Genomic DNA, 20578 nt, shown 5'->3' on the forward strand with positions numbered 1-20578 from the left:
ACAGTTATTTTTTTAGGCAAATGCAGTTTATAGGTATATATGTAACTGTATAGATTGTACTTTCACACAAAAACACACAATCTTTTTTCCTACTAAACAGCAGAGTAAACTCTTTTTAAAGTTTGAGCTCATTATATAATTTCTGTGTTCAATTATACTTCTGACTAATCAGATATCCTGACATTTTCAGTTTCTCAGCCATGAAAAGATTGGCAAATCTAAACTTTTATGGACAACAACTGATTATTAACAGTTGAACCACAGGCAATATGTATTGTACTTGTCAAAAATTTGGACACATTTTCTCATTCAAGTGAATGGGAAGTTATGTCCATAGTTTTGAATGGGGCTGTATAAACTGATTTATGTTTGACATTAATGGATTGGCTGCCATGTTTGCTGCCTATGGGGCGAAACACTACCATATTCTGTGAAACCAAGCAGGACCGTTACATATCATAGCACCTGTGTGTGCTGTGATTGTCTTGGCACTCATCAGCAGAGCATCTCCACACAGTGCCTCCACCTTAGCCTGGTACTGGTGGCATGGCAGCAACCCCCCAATTGTGTAGTTGGTGATAAGCGTTGTGCCCTGCAGTGCCCCCTCGTGGTGGACTCTGAACATGGAGATGGATGAGGTATTCCTCACCTCCCAGCCCAGGGTGTAGTTATCGGGGCTAAATGATGTCTGACGCAAGGCCTCGATGCTGGAGTGGACTGTTGGGCAGAGAGGGGATTATGTTAAGTGTTGTAGTCTTTTTTAAAAGGAGTTCACATTGCTTGTTTTTCTTCATACTGGTGAATTGTATCAGTATGTCAACCTATGCTGAGTTTACCTGAGTTTCCATCGTTCAGAACCATTTTACTGTAGCGTGAGTCCATCCCTGCCTGGCACACAGTCTGCAGGCCAAATTTAACCCTGCTGCAGGGCTGCAGGTCAGACAAGGTGAACTCAAAGTTGTCTCTCTTGTGCCACAAAGGCACCTCTTCAATGATGTGGTCTGTACCGTTGAGGTAGAAGGCGGTGAGGAGGAAGAGGGAGAATTTGCGATTCTCGGGGCAGTCCCAGGCCAATGATATGCTGCTGCTGTTCCAAGAAGTTACCTCAAAGTCCTTGGGAACATCTGGGTCTGGTTGAAAAAAAGACCCAAAAATAAAGCATGGTTGGATATAATTGCAAGTAAGTGCAAGTACTTATTTTAAATAATTTGTGTGAACAGTCTGATTGTGGATCTCTGTTAATCCATCCAATCAACAGTCCATACCAGTTACAGTAGAGAGGCAGGTGAAGGAGTGAGTTCCTGCAATCTCCACACACGCCACGTAGGGGCTGCAGGAGTCCAGGGCTGTGAAGCGGTAGTGACTGCGGGTGGTAGTATCCATGCTGAGTGTATTATAGGAGTCAAGTTCAGTGTGGTAGAGTGTCACAGAGTGACTGTTGCTGGCAGCTGGGTGGCTCTCCACCCAGGAGACCAGCAACATGGAGGTAGTCCTGGACTCCAGCTTGACAGGGAAACGCATAGAGTAGCCTGGGGTAGATTAAGAAACTTAGAGTCAAATTTTTTATGCTAGAATGAACATGCTCGACAAACTTCACAGCACTTTGTTGACATTTTGACCTGAGGGTGGTTCTAGACAAAAAGGTCAAGCATTAGGACCCATGGACATGCACAGCAAATTCAAAAGAAGTGTTTGACATTTTGGGAAATATGCTTATTTGCTTTCTTGCCAAGAGTTAGATGAGGAGCTCTTGTTGTCAATTTTACGTTGCCAGGCAACCAGCTGAGACTCCAGAAAGACACTTCTCCCTGCCAAGAAACAGTACCATAAATAAGTCTTCTGTCTCTCATACACTTAAGTGTATGAGAGACAGAAGATTAAGCAAGATATGATGTGTTATTCAGTAAGCTTTGCAGGTGCTCTGTATGCAGATTTTATTACCTTTGGACAGAGCCAAGCTGGTTATTCTCCTGATGTTAGGGTTGGGGTTTTAGGGTTAAGGCTGCTGGCTTTAGCTTGATATTAACATACAAAAGATGATTGGTAGTGATGTTCTCCTCTAACTTCAAGCAAGAAAGTAAGTGAACAAACAAACAAACAAACCTTTAAAGAGGTGATTCAAAGCACACCACTTTACCTATACCGTCAAAAGCTGTGTTAATCAAAAACCCAAAGTCTCCCCAACGTGTAGGATAAAGGACAAGAATAGAAGTAAACAGAAACATATAATCTCACCATAAGCAAGGAAGAAGTTTTCATCCTGGTGGAAGAACAATGTGCCATTTTCACATGCAAACACCTCAGTAGGACTCAACAACTCCAGGATGGCCTGTACACAGAGTTAGGTATCATAAAAGTAGTTAAGGAAGGAAGGACTATATGATCATCTAACAATCACTCTGTATGAAACTGTAGTTGTATACATGTTAAGTCAGGGGTACCTGAGTTGCATCTGTTGGATGTTCTAAGGGTTTCTTCCGGCCTCTGATTTTAGTGGACTTTGTACCTTGGAGCAAGCAATGACCACACTGGTTACATTTAATAGCTACTAGCTACTAGTTTCTTTGAGGGTAAAAATTTCAAACTAAGAAAAAGTTAGCATGCTTACGTGTGGTAATTGTTAAAGTCCATGCCTGAACCGAGTCTCTGTGCTGAAGTGTTAGCTTATTTTCAACAGCTGGGGACAAAGTCAGGGAGGTCACTTTACCCTCGGCCCTGATGGATCTAAGTGCTGTGCCATTGAGCCATATGTTTCCATTTTGCCTACAGGAATGACAAATTGATAAAATTGTGGTACATCCCATTTGTTTCCACGTATGAATAATTTCTTAAAATAAGCCTGTTTAATGTTACCCTTCATATTGGCACATTCACACACTTTATTTGAATTCAATTTACACATTTTTCATTTTACCATCCACTATTCATTTCAATATCCATCTGGTACACTAAAGTATGTGAAGACTCCACATGTACTTATGATCTGGTGCTGTTTGTCATGATTTTCAGAAAGTTCCCTTTGCTATAATCTACTTTTGGCCTTTGAAAAATGTTTGTCCTGTTCTGCATTTAGAAACATATAGCATAAAAACCAAATTAAACCTGTGGTTTTACAATTGGTTTTATACTTTTTGACAGTGGTGTAAATTGTAGAGTTGATATCACATCGAAAAATACATGCTAAATTTACCAGGAATTTGTAAAGACTGTAAAAGTGTGATTGCCAATCAGCATAGAAATGAATAAAAGTGTATTTTCGTGAATGGAGTATGGCATGAGGTTCTCTTCATAGAGAAATGTTATTTAACAAGTCAATTAAGCATTGACAGAAATACTACATGGTCACCTTTCTACAGCATCGTCCCTTCTCATCCAACATATGGAGAATGAGATATCGTTGCAGCGTCCTGGAAGAAAATCAATGGGAATCTTTCAAAATGTAACTAACTGTATATCCCAGATAGTTTGATCTCACAAAAGTAATACATCAAATGCAGTGTGCTACTCACCAAACGATATGGTATGAGGCACCAGTATGAAAAAGATGCATGAAAACTCCAAGTAAGTCCTGTAAATGTTAAAAAGCTTATTAATCCACTGAGTTCGAGTGAGACGCATGACATAAAACCGTCTGCGGATGCTTATTTTTCTTACAGTTTCTTTGTAATTCCAGCAAAGGAAAGCATGGTTGTGTTTATTAAAGTGGGGGATTGGCTGGGAATGACAGACTCCTAATGAGTGACAGGTGTGCGCTTCAGTCACTCACCTGCTCAGGTTCATCAAAATTCCTGACGGTAAGGAAACAAAGACAAGAGTTCTGAATGATAGTGATGGGCCAATGATGCATTGTAGTGTCTGATCCAGAATTAAAACTGATTTATATGTAATTGGAGCATGTTAGAGAAATAAAATTAGAACACTAAAATATAAGTGCATATAGGTTATACATTTCTTGTTGTGGGTATGGAAGGTGCATTTAAAAATCTAGTGTTAGAAAGAATCAAAGTCTTACCTGATTCATTGGTAAATGTGATGAAGAGCAGATTTGTGGTCTACTGTACTTGTAAAAAAAATAGTATTGTAGTCTTGGTGGTCATTAGGCCTATAATGAAGACACCTCTGAAGGTTAGCATTTTGTGAGAGGGAAAAGTATGAGAAATAGATGCTGATTTTTCATAGTGTGAAGAGGCTGTATCTCAGTGTCAACAACCTTTTTACCTCTAAAAACTGTTGACCTCTTAAAATAAAGCACCTCTTCACAGGACATGAGGTTTGAGTTTTTCACTCTCAGATTGCTTGATTTGAAGGGTTTTGAAAGCCTCCGAATTCTGAATATTCTGTATTTCATAAGAAAAAATCAACACAAATTAGAGAAATTTAAGAAAAACTAAACAGACATAACATTATTTTTGTGACATTTTCTGTAAACGAATAATTCGGTCCCTTTAAGGGTCATTACCCCAAGGATGGGAATCACTAGTGAATGCTGTGGTACAAAGGTCCAGTAGGTGGCAGTATGCACCTTAATGCAAAATTTCAATCCACTGTCTGCAGTCAAGAAGCACACAAATTCAGTATTTTCTTGCTTTAATTAAACATCAGTAACATGCAAAGCTGAATGCCAAATAAGAAAGAAAATGAAACAAAATAAGTTTTCCTCTACAAAGCCTGCTGTGTGACTTATCCCAGTGTGTGTCTGTGTGACTTTGTGATTACATTAAGCAAAGCAAAGACGACTTGTCCTCTATTAGCGGTCCTTACAGTGTCCATGTCCAGCTGTCCAGGGACTACTGAACTGCACTCAGCATGGACAGACAGAGGAACTTTTGTCTGATAAATCTTAACAAGCAGCCAGCCAAATTGGAGTCACAAGTATACACAGTCTGTAGAGAGTTTCAGGCTGCAGGCTTGTAGGGGCTCTGACTTTTCTACCTCAGCTGGGACCTAAATCAAGTCAAATTATGATCTGAGCAGCAGGGTCTGGGGAAGTATAAGAGTATTCTAGCGCAATATGGAGAGCTGGCACTGTTTGCTGCTGCTGTGCACACTAAGTTTAGCTTTGGCCTCTGGAGATGTGACGAAAAATGATGATGGCATCGACCTTGTCAGCTTTCTGAGAAGAATCTACTCCGGGCTGCTGTTGAGAGATGAGCCGTTCATCATCAACCGAGACTTTGAGATAAACTCCCTCAAGGAGCTGAGAAACCCAGAGGTCCTCTCAATCACAGAGGAAACCAAGGACAAACCAGTCAATCAGGATACAAATGGGGCTCCTGGACCTTTGGTGTTAACCAAAGATGGCCAGATCAAGGGGATTACAGTGGATAAAGCCCATATATTCTATGGGATACCATATGCAGACCCCCCTGTTGGAGCCTATCGCTGGAAGGCCCCCAGACCTGTGAGTCCTTGGCCGGGTGTTTATGATGCCACCTACCCCAGAGCAGCATGTATGCAGGCCTGCAGTGGACCCATCATTGAAGAGTGTCCTCGAATAGTAAGCAAAATCCCAACTACTCACTTATTTGCATGCTGTTGTGATATTTGACTTCAGGGTATAATTAGCATGTTTGCATTACAAGGTATTTTGGCTGGAGTTTCACCTCATAAATCACCAATGAATTTAAGATGATAATTGTGCTATAAAGGTGACAGAAAAGGGCCCTATTGCCCCAAAAACAGATTAGAGTTTTGGTTAACCTTTCTCAAAGTCAAAGATACTGTGAACACATAAATTTGGTTGCTGGTTCATGGAGCAAAAGAACCAGTAATATGTTTTACCCTTTGAGCTAACCCATGGATGTATTACAAAAATAAAATCCTCTGTCTGTGATGGTGGAGAGAAGTACAGAAGCACCACAGGGGACTGTGCAGTCTCCTTTCCTTTTAACCTCATACACCTCAGACTTTCAATGAGACTAAGTTATGCCACTTGCAGAAGAAATGGGCAGAAAACAATTGTAGGATGTCAAAAAACCATTGCAAGCCACAAAGCAAAGCTATCATCACTACATTAATACTAATACAATAAATGTGGCTGATTTAAAAGCAGTTTTTATGTATGTACCCTCAGTTGTTTGTATGTGGTTTCACTGCTATAAATACATAACTAAAAAAAGCTAAAAGTTAATTGACCATTCCCTTAGCCCACCCCCCCTTAATTACTGCCAAGCTTTCCTTTTTCTGGCAAATACTCAGTTTACAATGATAACAGGGCCATTTGAAAATCTATGTCATTTTTGAAACCATGTGGCCTTGACAGTGGTAGACAAACTGTAACTGACAGACTTGATCAGCCATAGCTAATTAGCTAATTAAGCTAACGATAGCTTCATGAGTTGGTTGAGAGCGCTGTCTCCGGCTGACTTATATTTCAAGCTGACTCACTTTAAAAGCAGAACCCTGTAAATGGGTTCAAAATACACTTTGATGTTTCCTACATGATGAAAAACAGTATTATTGTATTGCAGTGTAGAGACAGTTCTATTGCATTTTTACTGTTATTTCATTTTTACATAACCCTGTTTAGCTGCTGGCTTACATACTTGGACAACCAAGACCAAAGGTTAGATTTGGGGGCCTTGTTTTAAGCATATGTTGGCTGACTGTAGCTGAGTCACATGCTTACTGTAATTAGTAAGCTAGTCAACCAGACATGTTAAAGTTTTCAGTTCATAGAGGAATGGACAAACACAATGTTAAATGCACTCCTTATACTTTTTGTTATCATGTTTTTGGTTTTGGAGAGAGTATGAAAGAAATCACCAACATTTCTTTATATACAGAGTGTCATTCTTACTACAGCTTCATGCACAGTGACTTTAACATCTTGACAGACCTTCTGTATTGTGTTCCTAAGCTATGATTAGACAATTGCTGTTCTTGGGAAACTGATAGAAATGCCAGCAACTTAAATGGTGTACACAGCTAGAAGTGGGGGGTTACACTACAAAGTTGGAGTACTAGGAGGTTTCCTTGGTGTTCCCATTCTATCAACATTGCATGGATGCAGTCGAATGCCAATTTGCTGCTCTGTATAAGCTAGGTAACTGGAAAACCTCAGCATAAAGAATATAGTAATGAATTAACATGTTCGTTTTTATTATGATGTTAGGCTAGCTACGTAGGTTACGCTATTAGTTGCACTTTTCCATTGAGCTTTAGTTTAACTTTAGTCATAAACATATGTGCTTTCACTTCATTTTTATTTGAAAGCTAACCCGATGAACAAACTATTGATGGCTGAACAGAACTGAATGTATATTATGTCCTTTCACGCCCCAAATAGGTCAGCGAGGACTGTCTGTACCTCAACATCTTCGTCCCTCTGGATATAAACTTCAGCTCGCCTCTGCGGACTCCACTGCCTGTCATGGTATGGATCCATGGCGGAGATTTCATTGCTGGCACTGCCTCTAAGCCGCTGTATGATGGACGTTTCTTCAGTAACTTCACCCACACTGTTGTTGTAAGCCTGGAATACCGACTGGGTGAGGAAGTCTAGTGGTATTATACTGTATAATCTGTGTATTTAATATTATTATGTCCTTTAATGACCCTTTTCTAAATTTTGCTGTAAGCGCAGAGGTAAAGTGAGGATGAACTTTAGCACAGGAGCTTGGTAAAGGCAACAAGCAGGCATCTCGTGGAAAACATTAATCATTTAGTTAAAATAATGGAGTGCTTATTGTGGAGTGCGTGTGTGAGTGTGTGCATGAGACAGTATGAGGCTAGATAATGTGTGCGTATCATTTTAAATTACTTAGCCTGTTGGTAATTGCCTCGCTTTCCTGCAAGACACAAAACAGGAGCAGTGATATGTGAACGGTAATTTGGAAGTCAGAGGCAAATGAATGTCTTGCTGGAGTCAATTATCTGTTGCTGATCATGTGAACTGATGCATGATTTAAGGTGCATTTGGTTTCCTCGTGTCGGGCAAAGACCCTCACACTTCAGCTTCAGGGAATTATGGGATCTTGGACCAGCAGGCGGCTCTCCTTTGGATCCAACAGAACATTGCTGTCTTTGGAGGTGATCCTAGCAAGGCAAGCAAGTTTACACACACACACACACACACACACACACACACACACACACACACACACACACACACACACACACACACTTTTATATTTTGGACTGTTGGTCAGCCAAAATAACATATGTCATGACCTCACCTTGGCATCTTTCACAAATTTCTGACACTATGTGGACCACGGACTTTATTTAAATATGAACAATGTGTCTCCACTTCCTGCCACTATGCAAAAATGCAAAAGTGAAGCCAAAATATCTTCTTTCCGGGAGCTGCCATCTTGCTTGTGTGACGTGATTTGGAGCCAGAGTCGGCGCACTAATGTTATCAGAGAAATTAGCACTTGGATCTACATCATTGTGATAACAACCACCTAAAATAGCAGAAACCATCTTCATGAAAAATGTATTTGAAGTGTACTTTGATTTTTCTTAGATTGGCTCATGTCCCATCTGCGAACATTTAGGGAGCGGGGCTTATGACCTATTATGTACCCAGCCACCGGAGGGCGATTTTAGATGTTTTGGCTTCACTTTTGGGAACTGTCATGATGTTCATATTTATATACAGTCAATCCGGTAGACTAAATGCTTAATCATGAAAACAATGGGCAGATCGATCAATTATGAGAATGATCTTTAGTGGTAACTCCACTCAATAAAAGAATAGCATACTGTAAATACATATAATTATTAACAATTATTGAAATAATTAACAAAAGATGTTTCAGCAACTTTTGGCTAGTGTCCTGACATGAATTTGCTCTTCTGCTGAATGCTGAAGATGGACCAGGTAACTTGTGTACTGATGACCTATACAATCAGTATATTGTTGACAGGAAGTGATACAAAAATGCACCAACCGACATAAAAGGTAATTTCATGTTCTAAACTCGCTCACAGTCATAATAGGAAAGATTTGTAAAACTAGAGACAATCAGACAACAGAGAGATAGGTAACAGGATGAAAGAAAATTGGGCTCATTCAACATCATTTTTTTCTCTCCTGATTTCTTTATTATATAATATGACTAACAAGCTGGATTGGAAAAATAGCAGCATGCTGTGTGCAGTTTACTAATGTGACCTTACAGGGTTCCTGGGAAGTGAAATCTGCACAAATTTACAAAGAGTTCATACATCTAATTGCCAAACTCGAAATGTGTCCAGTGTGGTTTTAAATACAAAATCTCTGTGTTGTGTTTTTGTGCCAGGTGACAGTATTTGGAGAGAGTGCCGGTGCTCAGTCAGTGAGTCTTCACCTGATGATTCAGAGTAGCCAGCCTCTGTTTAAACAAGCCGTCCTGCAGAGTCTGCCCTTCTCCATCCCTCTGAAGACCAGGTGAAGAAGCATCAGCTTGGGTTGATATTGACATGTGTCTGATCTGTCCCTGGCTGTGGGTTACAAAGCATGATTAAATCAAAACACATCGATTTATCAAAAGTATTAGTTTTCCTTTTGTTAGTTGAAACCAGAGTGATACACAATGAGCTCTTGCAGAGATGTTGCCTGAATGCTTTGAGAAAAGAAGCTGAGTGGTAATTTTGTCTCTCTCTCTCTCTCTCTCTCTCTCTCCTTTTCTCTCCTAGACATGATGCTCTGAGGCTGGGGAAAAACTTTGCTAAACAGACCAACTGTTCTGTCAGTGACATCGTCTGCCTGCTGTCTCTCACTCCGCAGGCTGTCCTGGCTGCCCAGATGAAAACAAGTAGGACGCCACAAACACCAGCCCACGCTCACCAAATTTAGAGTCACACTAAGGGCTGCCTACACACTTACATAAGACGGCAGGATATAGTGGAGTGTGTTTATCAGTAGAAGTTGATTAAAAACATTTATATCTTTACCCATGACATGTTGGGAAAAGAAAGTCGTGAAATCTGAGGAGTAGAGGGCCTCTGAAGGGACAATTAAAGGGATTTTACTGCCCACAGCACAAAATGACTGTATTATATCTGCAGGCTTGACAGGGTTATTGATCAATATCATTGACTCTGTGATGATGTCATCAGCTGCAGTTATCTGTCTGTCTGGATTCACTTTCAGACCCAAAAAAGGAACAAAAAGACACTGACAAGAAGTTTCTTCTTCTTTTCTTTTCCTATTATTACAGTGTTTGGCATGTCAATGTTTAACTCGATAGTTCTTTCTGTCAGGCCTGTGCACTGACTTATCAAGCTCCCTGCTCTTTTTTTAACAATCTAACTGATGTGTTTTTTTTATCTCAGGTTCCAAGATTGTGAACCCGTTCAGGTTCCTGGAGGTTTTTGAGACGTGGGGCCCCTATATCGATGGGGAGTTAATAAAAGAGCAGGCTGTCACTGCATTCCAGAAGGGCCACTGGCAGAAAGAGAAGCCAGTGCTGCTGGGTAAGACACAGGCCAAGTTGTCGTCACACATATTTTTATAAATCTTATTGTCATTAATTCAATTATTTAATGATGGTTTGCCTTGGTAGTATACTAGTTAAGGTGCTTGCCAAATAACTACAATACCAAATGATCTCATTCCTGCAGTGGACCATCATAATTTCTTGTTACCTCTCTACTGTCGTTAAAGGTCAAGTGTGTAGAATTTAGTGACATCTAGTGGTGAGATTCCAGATTAAAACAAACTGTATACCCTTCCTCTCCCCTTCGAAGCATGAAGGAGAATATTATGTTCCATTTCTGCCAAGTCTGTTTCACTAGATGCCACTTAATTCTAGACACTGCACCTTTAAATAAAATGGGCATAAATTGCCCCCCAAAAACATTTGTACACATATTAAAAAATCATCAATTATGTCCATTCTGGGTTCGTAGCCCTCAATAATCATAATAATTTAAAAATATGCACCATGAATACAAAAAATCATGAGAAATACTGAAAGTATTTAAACTAGATTTTGACACAGGGCTCTGTTCAGTATTATTGGATTATTGCAGAAGCCACTTTCAGGTCCTTTTCATTTTAGATTGAATTATGCATTACTGGTGCAGATGCTCAATTTGCAGGGTTGGTAGTCCTTGCCAGCAGTAATACAATATGAGATTATAACACAGACAAAAGCCATTCTGCGTTTATCTGTACTTTTGTATGTTTCTGATTTTACTTTGGTAAAACACTTGACCACTGTTCAAATGATGTACTACAAAGATCTAGAATCCAGATGCACCAACTACCCTATGGCATGCTCTAATATAAATGCTAAAATGTAGGGGAAAATGGGACTTTTTTCAAATAGATATTTTAGGGATTAGTCCAATTCAATCAGTCGGAGCTTACTACGTTTTAACAGCAACCTCTTGCCAGTTTGGCAAATCTCACACTGTTTCCTCTGTGCTGAACTCCCTCTGGTTCTCGTTATAACACCACATGATGCCAAAATTCCCAAGATCACAACGAAGCTGAAGCCAATGTTTACTGTAACAAGGTGTGAGTGCTATAATAGGTTTGTAAGGTGGTAACAGCATGAATCAAGGTGATAGTTGGGAGTATAATTACTCTTAGTCTAAAATTGCCTACATTCATTAAAAGGTGTAAACATGTTAAAGAGGGATTTAAGGATTAAACCTTGTGAGAGAGTAGCAGGAAGGGTTCAGGCAACACAACAACCTTTTTTGTTTGGACTTTGTTTCTGTCCTGCAGGTACAACCTCAGAAGAGGGGGTGATCTTTGTGTATGGTGTCTTCAGCAAGCCTGTCTCTGCACTGGAGTCCACTGTGTACATAACAGCCATCTTTAAACAACATGCACTGCGGATCCTACACAAGTACCTGCCCCTGTACAGGGATGCCGACCGCAGGGATATGCTAGCTCAGGTAAGAGCTAGAGCTTTTGATTTACAGTTCAGCTGATACTACATCTCAAACTGCAGATGCAGGCAGGCTGAAGGGAAAAATATCTCATATGTTGACTTAGACCTCAGTGGGTGAAGCAACAGAACGGAAATAATGTCCAAACAACTTCTTTTCATATAAAATTTAACTCAAGAAGCTCATTCTTTTTGCTGTTTGGTGGATAAATTACACTCATGTGACTCCACAACCCATTTATGTTAACAATGGACAAGGAATCCTATTCATTACAATGAAAGCTGCTCACTTAGCGTTTCCAATGTTATAGTTTCTCTTGCATTCACTTTCAGCATCTCAGTGAATGACTGCTTGCACACTTGCTATAAGGATGATCCCCGACTTTGTAAGAGTGAAATATCTCAATAACTACTCGATGAGTCACCATAAAATCTGGCACACAGGGTCATTTTTCTAACAAGATGAATTGTACTCACTTGGTGATTCCTGGACTTTTCCTCTAGTTTAGAGTGATCTGAATTGAGGCACTCAAGAATGCGATACATTTAGAAAAAACGTTTTAATATTTAATGACTACATAGTCATAGTTAAAAACATGCCGACATGTTTCAGCCATTAAAGCCTCCATCGGGGCAAGTATGAAATGGTCTTCAATATGTTGGCAAGTAGTTACATTATGAATGTGGACAGGTGAAGTCACCTAACAGACATAGTTTAGCCGTGGGAACCACACATCAAAACATTTTGATAATATCAAGGCAAAAAAACAGCAACGTAATGTAACGTAACGTAACGCAACAAAGTAAAAAAAAGAATATATATATAAAAATCATCCAAATTTTTAAGTACAGAAGAACAAGATGCCATATGTCATTGTTCAGATTGAAATTTCAATTGGTCGAAAATGAATTAATTTATGTTGTATTTTGTATCTAGCGCTAATCCGCAAATGCAAGCTTGCTAACACACCAATCTAAGATAGTGAACATGGTAAACATTATCTGCTACAGATTTTAACACTGTCATTATGAGCATGTTAGTATGAAAAGTGTACAAATTCACTATAATTGCTTCAACTACTTCAGTGCACATGCCCATAAACAGCTGTTGTTTCTGTAGCCTTGGTTGGTCTGGTTGTTGGCTAGATTTTTACATGTGTTTTTGTTGTATACATATTTCAGATCAGATTTCAGCTCAAACACATATGGATATATTTGAGAAGTTGACATTTTGAGTAAAGAACAAGAAAAAGTAGTGAAATCCTACTATTATAGTTTGTTGCATGATTTGCTGTTTGCCGAGGAGCAGGTTCCAAGAGAAACAGAGTGGGCTCATAAGGGGGGTAACCTTAAAGAGACAGGAGCTAAAACGGCTTGTTTCCAACAGAGTCAATATTATTAGTTATTCCAGAATTAAATATAAAGAACATCCCAAAACTTTCTCCCACGCCTATTACATTTTTTTCACATCTTAATCAACGCACACATAAATACACCAGACATGAGCAAGGATAATTAAATTCAATGATTGAAAATATGACATTAAATATGCAGGCCTGCCATCTTGAGTCAGGGTTTAGAGACTAAAGGCTAATTATGAAAAGTCACTTAAGAGTCTGAATTTCTTCTGCTGCAAGACACTGTAATCTAAGTTTAGAGACAATTCAGTATGTTAAATTCATAGAGAAATGTTCACTTCATGATAAGAGAAGTTACTGAAGAGAGCTGCATTCAATCAGGCTGAGGCAAATTGCATATAATTAATAATCTCTCATTTGATGTGGCTTTGTCTCCTCATCATCAACTTGCTGATGGCTGACAGGAAACTGAACTAGTTCCCAGCTGACTTACATTAAGCCAGTAACTAACTAATTTATGAGAAACCTGCCAACATGTGCAGTGTCTGTGATAGAACTGGCGAGGCAGCTGTTGTAAAGAAAAAATAAAGGGATCTACAGGCAAGCATAACACTTTTAACCAAAACCTGCATTTGTAGAGCTCTGTTTTGGTCCATGTTTCTCTCACACTCACAAACTGAAGAGTGTACACTCAGACAGTCTCCCACACACACTCAAAAACATTCAGTGGCTTAGCGAGACGGGCGGTCGTGCTTCGGATCGATGTCCCACCCAGCTGGAGCTCGGTGTGTAACGAGGACCCAGCTGTCTCCTGTGCTCATCTCCAGCCTCTCCACGTCTAACAAGGCTGACAGGGAATTGAAACAATTGTTCTTCTTTGCTGCTGTGATTTGTTAGTTGAAAAATGCCACATTTCCTCAAGCTCATTAAGGAAACGCACGTAGTATATGTGGATGCTGCTGTCTAACTTGAGCTTATACAAAAAGTTCAGCACCATTCAGAAGACTTTGTAGACTTTAGTTCACAAACACATCCTATCTTTGCCTACAGAGGGAGCTACAATTCCAGCTTCTCTCACAGTCTGTCCCCAAGACTGAACAGTTTTTCACCCTCCTCTATCATTTGTATGGGTGAAGCATGAGGACCACCTGCAGTCAGGGAGTTGCTGAGGGCTGAGATGCAGCCTGACTGCTCGCGCTAAGAAGTGACTCGTCTCTCATGAACATCTACAGTGACAGGAGAGATCATCCCTGGAATCACTGATTAACTAAAAACTGGCTGAGGAAGAAACACTGACTGGGTGACTTGATAGTAGACTAAATATTAAAAACATATGTCATTATAACATAATACGATTCAAAACTACAGAATAAATGACAAAGTACCAACACCGCTCTAAAACAGTGTCAATTTAAAGGCAGGATTTTCAGCAGGATTAAACAAACAGGATTAAACAAGCTAATAACTGTAATGGAAAACACTATTTTAACATCTTAACAGCTGCACCAATTAGTATTATTATAGGAACAAAGACTGTGAATGTTATGTATTACACAATGACTATGTGTAATGTGTTTTCAGCAACAAAAAATAATTCAAAATCATCTGCACACTACCTGCTCAACACTAAACATCAAACAGACAAAATTAGCAGCTAGCTAACTAGCGAACTAGCTAAAATAGTGGACCATTTGGGAGCTAAAGAGCCAGATATTTCCCCAGAGGCTGGTGGAGACCAAATAGAGCTAAAAGTCGAGAGAATATTGGATTTACATTCACAAGGTGGCTAATAACACTCATACAAGTTAATGTTAATATTGTGTGTGCTGGATGTAAAAAGGGAACTGTTTGCTAACATGTTAGCTGTAACTACCTCAAATTATGATATCTATGCGTGTGAAATATTTTGCTCATGTGAAGTTTCGGCTCCATATGGCCAAATTTATTTTTTTTTAACTTTAAAGACATAAGGAGCGTGTTAGGATAGCACAGTGTTGTTTAATGGCAACATTCAAAACACGTCTGTCTAAGTTAATTACAGGCAGTCAATTTAGTTTCGATTGTTCATAGCCAAACAGCTAGTATGTGCACCTATCCTCCGTTTGTGCCCGTCTTCAGATGAAAGAAATGGAACAAATATAGACAACCTAACATTGGTAACGCAGAGGACTGAATTCAATGCCTGAAGTCAACTGAATACACAAGCACAGCTACCAACCTGCTGCTAAAGGAAGCGAAGTGCTTGCCAGATCAGTTTTGCAAGTGTCTTAAACCTCCTACCTCTGCACCTTGCCAGTGTTGGACTCAGCAGGGGCGTTGCATCAGATAAGTTTTGTATCTTTCTGAAACCTACAATCTGACAAACAACCCACTTTTTCACGCAGCGATTGGTCAGGCATGTGGAGGTGAGAAAAATAGGCTCCTCTGTCAAGCTCTCTTTTTTTATTCTTTGTACCAAATACTTCTCTTGCCTTCTGTTTGTACAAATGAGTGTCACACTGTGACTGTGACAGATGTTATCCTGATATGTGCAATTTGTGGCTTCTCGCCTCTTCGTTTGACGGCAGGCTTTTCTTCTGGCCGTTGAGTCTGGCTGTTTCAGAACAGCTATAAACACTTTTGTCCTCACATGTGGTTAGACATGTTGTATGTATGTTGTAAGTATACACTATCCTTAACACTATAGTACTGTAGCCCTGCCTAATGGACAAGAGTAGCTACAACAACCTGAAACTTCAGTTCCTATATTGCAACATTAACTCAACATTAATTTGACAGCAAATAAATACATCTTGACTCTGTAGCTCTGCTTATCACAGTATGTTTACGTCCTTTTTCAGGTTTTATCACTGTGAAAATACATTGATGGAATGGCGCATTATGAAAAAAAGAGCTTCAAGGAGTTTTCTATCAGCATTTCAGATGCAAAGCGTTAGGTGGCAGCCTCAGGGAGCTACAGGGGGTCAAGGGGTGACACTCCCGGACACATTTAGTATTCAGTCGCAGTTCATATTGCAGTAGGAAGATGTATGGTGGAGTCACACACGCACATAGACATACACACAGACACCTCCTGCATCTCTTCATAAAGGGCACTTCTCCAGAGGACCAGTGGGGTCAGCACAAATGTCAAGCAGTCCATCACAGAGCAGGCTGATGTGGAGAGATCAGTGTTATTCTTTTTCTATCCTTTTATAAGTCTGACTGTGTGTGTGCTTTCTCTCTCTAATAATACAAGACATCAAGATCATCCTCTATCCAACTGAATATAAATCTCTCAACTGTATGAGGCGCGTCTCCACAAAATGTCTTTTTCAGAATCAAAAATTATTCTGCTGTTTACAAAAGATGCGGACAAAAGAGAGCAATACTCTAAACTTTTCTTTTGTTACCCAGAGAATTTCAGCTCCATCACTGACCAGCTCATCCATGAGATACTGCCAGCAGTCTGAGATGCATTGAGTAATTCCACTTTAGAGGGAGCATTAACCACCGGGCTCCTTGCACATGGAGCTACAGAGAGATTTAGGATGTCCAAACTGGTTCATGCATCTCACAACGAACAGCAAATAGATTAGCTGATTTTTAATAATACATTTTATTTATTTATTTTTGAGATACTTTACCTCATTTGTTTTTGACAAAAGATGTGAAACAACTTGTTGCGGGTTTTGTGAAAATTACATTGGTTTTGTGAAATGAAGTGAAGTTAAGTTGATGTGGAGGCCCCAAATATTGATTTAATGTCTAAACACAAAATATATTTCAGTTTCATACAATACAATTCAATAACAGGACAAATTATAGCCTCCATGAAAGAAAGCTGATTGAACCAAGACCTCTAAAATCCTACTGAAGCCTGGGGTTATTACAAGGCTGTTGCACAAGACTGCATTAGTTTTAGCTAGGTGTACCTTATAAACCAGCTATAATGGAAACCATATGGTTAATTTTCACATGTTTAAAGCTGCAGTAATGAATATTTTTATATGGTCAACTGATTGTGTAATGTGAAAGAGGTCGCTCACAGTGACAAACCTAACTCTGAAGTTCCCTTCAGCTCTATGTGGCACTTTAGCTTCTTTCAGCTCATTGTTTTTAGTGATAGTGGCTGCAACTTTACTGTCAGCCCCATCCCTCTCATCAACTTGTTGTTTAGCTGAAGCAGCCAACTTTTTTCAGTAAAAAGCTGTGATAAACCTGCTGGTCACTACCCCTCTCAGAACTATACAGCATACAGAGAACGTTAGCAACTAGCTGTGGAACTAGCTAGTGGAGCATTTAGCAGCAAAGAGCCAGGTATTTCTGTCAGGAGTTGGTGGAGACAAAAACAGAGTAACTACAAGACTGAATATTGGATTTAAATTCACAAGGTGTCCAGAAACCAGCCCAATCTCTTCAATACGGCATACAAATAATCCCACTTTACACTTTAAAATTGCATGCAGTGCATTTGCTTAAGTCCAATGTTGCGTGCAGATGATGCACTAATCCTTCCAAAGGAAGTGTTGTCAATATCATTTAACTTTGTTTTATTTTTTCATGTGGTTTCTGGCTTATTAGGAGGAGGGTTGGCTGAATGTTATAAATGTATCTAAAAATTGTTGAGTTAAAGTTGCAAAAGCAGCAGGAGAGCACTGTTAGGAGCGCTAACTGAACATCCTCAACGCCACATCATCTTTCCCTTACTGTAAGTAACTTGTTTTTGTGCCTACACCTAACTAATAGCGTTAAATAAGATGCGAAAAGATTAAAAACAGAGCATTGAATTGGAGTATTACCTGCAAAATTGGGCTTTGGGATATGTGGGTCATGCAGTTAGAAAGTTTAAAGTAATTTATACGAAGAAAATGAAGCTGGATTGTCAAAAACACAATTCCAAAAGTTTGTATCTCTGTCTCCACTGACAATATCAGCTGACCAATATATCGATCGGGCTCTAGTTAAAAGCCCCACCAAGAATGTCAGCCTCCAGTTTCAAAAGTCAAGAATAAACTTCCTCAGTCAACTTTAAATTGTGGATAAATTTCATACAGGCTTCAAAATAGAAGGTATTAGAGTGTGCCTTCAAATTGTGGATTATGCTCCAATAGGCCTAAAAAGACCCGTTTGTAGCCATTTCTGATAAAGCTGGCAATCTGTGAGAACAATACTTGTTTGGTTTTATGCTCTCCATCTGTGGTACATGAAACACTCATTGCTGGGTGCTATTCTTTAGTTGTTAATGTTACCAACAAGCAACTGGTGCTTTCGTCCGAAGAGAACTGCAATCATAAATTGAATGAGATGTGTTCATGTTTTCCCCAAAAACAAAGGAGAAAACAATCTATCTAGTGGGTTACTTCTGTCAGACTCCTTACTTTACCACAGACAGTAAAGGAAGGAGGGTGGAGGTGTGAGAAAGACATAAAGCAGAGGAAATTAAGTTTATTCCAGAACATCATACTTGAATACATAGTGCACATTATATAACTTAATGTTGACCTGTGTTTGTACCCAACCGAAAGCGTGAGATGACATGAATATGTTTATGCTGCTTGAAACACATTGATCCATGTGTGAGGATAAGTAGTGAATATGTGTGTTGTGTGTGAGTGCGTCTGCATGTCTGCCCACAGTCAGCCTGTTTGTTTTCAGGTATCAGATGTGCGGCAGCGTGGGCGTAGGTTGTGCGCTGCTGAAAAAAGGCATACTGGTTTCCAGGTAACAGGCAGAAGAAGATGATCTACCTTCATTTTCTTTTGCTTCCTTTATAGCTGAGAAGGAACAACAGTTTTTTTGCTGCTCTTCCCTTAGCCCGTCTCTTTGTAGATATAGCACTAATTAGTTTCATTCATTTTGTTTCACAAGAAAAAAATTACTGCTGAAAGTAGACGATACGCTAGAAAGCATAAATCTTCAACTATGCTACACACTGTGATTTACAATAATAATTAGTTGTTGGTTTATATGCCATGTTTTTCTGTTGTTCACAGGCAGCAGCCATGGTTAAGAATCCCAAATTTGGATCATCATCAAAATTTAATCAACTGATCTTGAACCAAATTTCAGTCAAATGGTTTGCTGCTTTTTAAACCCACCACTTTTTTGTCCTGATTAGCCAACAATAGACACAGGATGATGTAACTTCATTTAACAAAGACACTGAAAATGAAAAGACACTTATACAAGTTTAAAAAAAGCCTAAAACAAAGATTACATTTAAAGCACAATATGGGAGAGAATGACACAGGATGAGTCACGATGGTCGAGTGGGCGGTTTTGTGTGCTTTTATCCCGAGATTGGAAAAAGGGGAAAGAGTGTGTGACATCAGAGATAGAAAAAAAAGGAACATCTTATGTAAAGTTATGATTGGCGTTTCCGTGCTGTGAGTCACGTCTGTCCGTGAAGTGCAAAGATAAAATGACACAACATAGGCGCTGTACATGGGTCTTATTTAAATTTGACTTTATCAGCGAGGAAAATCATTCAAATCAGTTCAGAAGCACATTTGTCTTTGAGTCATCTCAGCTTGAATAAATCCTTCTCCTCTCTCTTCAGATCGTCACAGACTACGTCTTCCTCTGTCCAGCCAGGAGGTCGGCACGTGCCGCCAAAGCGGCGGGCAGCAAGGTGTGGATGTATGTGTTCGACCACGTGGCTTCAGACCACCACGTCTGGTCAGGTCTGACTTTCTGCTACCAGCACGCCTGCCACGGTGCCGAGCTGCCCTTCCTCTTCAACTCTGCCCCGGTGGCCAACTTCACTATGACCCTACCGGAGAGGCTGCTGTCCAATCGGATGCTGTGCTACTGGGGCGCGCTCTCCCACACCGGCGATCCTTCCTCGCGGGTCCAACAGACGACTTTCTGCCGGGAGCAGCGTCTACCCGTTTGGCCGCGGTACTCTGACACCAGTGGCTGGTTGGTCATGAACCTGACGGTGCGTTCACATGCACAAGTGGAAACCAGGAACCATATATGTGACTTCTGGGACCAGCTTGGCATCTACTAGTGGGAGGAAAGGCTGTTAAGAGGGGGAGCTGGGCTGTTTTGCATTAAAGTAGCTTCACTACATGCTGTTCTATTTTTTCCAAAGGACAGTTTGTTTAATTCAATTACAAAATCTTGCAGTGTGAATTTGCTGATATTCATAAAATATGCATTTGTGAGTATTAAAATTTGACATTTTAGTAATCACTATCAAGCAGCATTTATAGCAGTATAGTCTCCTTTTATGAAACATACATTATTGCTCTAATCTTTCTCATACTTTTGAAGTCAGCAAAGCAAGTAGTGCACATCAATATATGTAGAAGATAAGGCCAACTGTTTCTATTTTCTATATTTTTCTTATTTTCAATAAATCTCATGTGCAAAGCCAAACCTACGTACAAGCATTGTTTGTGT

The 20578-nt window shown here is 39.8% G+C and overlaps 1 protein-coding gene across 1 annotated transcript; it reads left to right on the plus strand.

Moving 5' to 3' along the window:
• The first annotated feature begins 5011 nt into the window (after positions 1–5011).
• LOC128353359 (crystal protein) lies at positions 5012–20183 on the plus strand. The gene is made up of 8 exons (XM_053314048.1): positions 5012–5497; positions 7289–7490; positions 7912–8045; positions 9249–9376; positions 9625–9743; positions 10264–10404; positions 11666–11838; positions 19731–20183. The coding sequence occupies exons 1-8, from the start codon at positions 5012–5014 to the stop codon at positions 20181–20183; spliced, it is 1836 nt and encodes a 611-aa protein (XP_053170023.1).
• Positions 20184–20578: the final 395 nt, after the last annotated feature.

This window comes from Scomber japonicus, chromosome 23 (assembly GCF_027409825.1).
Source record: "Scomber japonicus isolate fScoJap1 chromosome 23, fScoJap1.pri, whole genome shotgun sequence".
Lineage (NCBI taxonomy): Eukaryota > Metazoa > Chordata > Actinopteri > Scombriformes > Scombridae > Scomber > Scomber japonicus.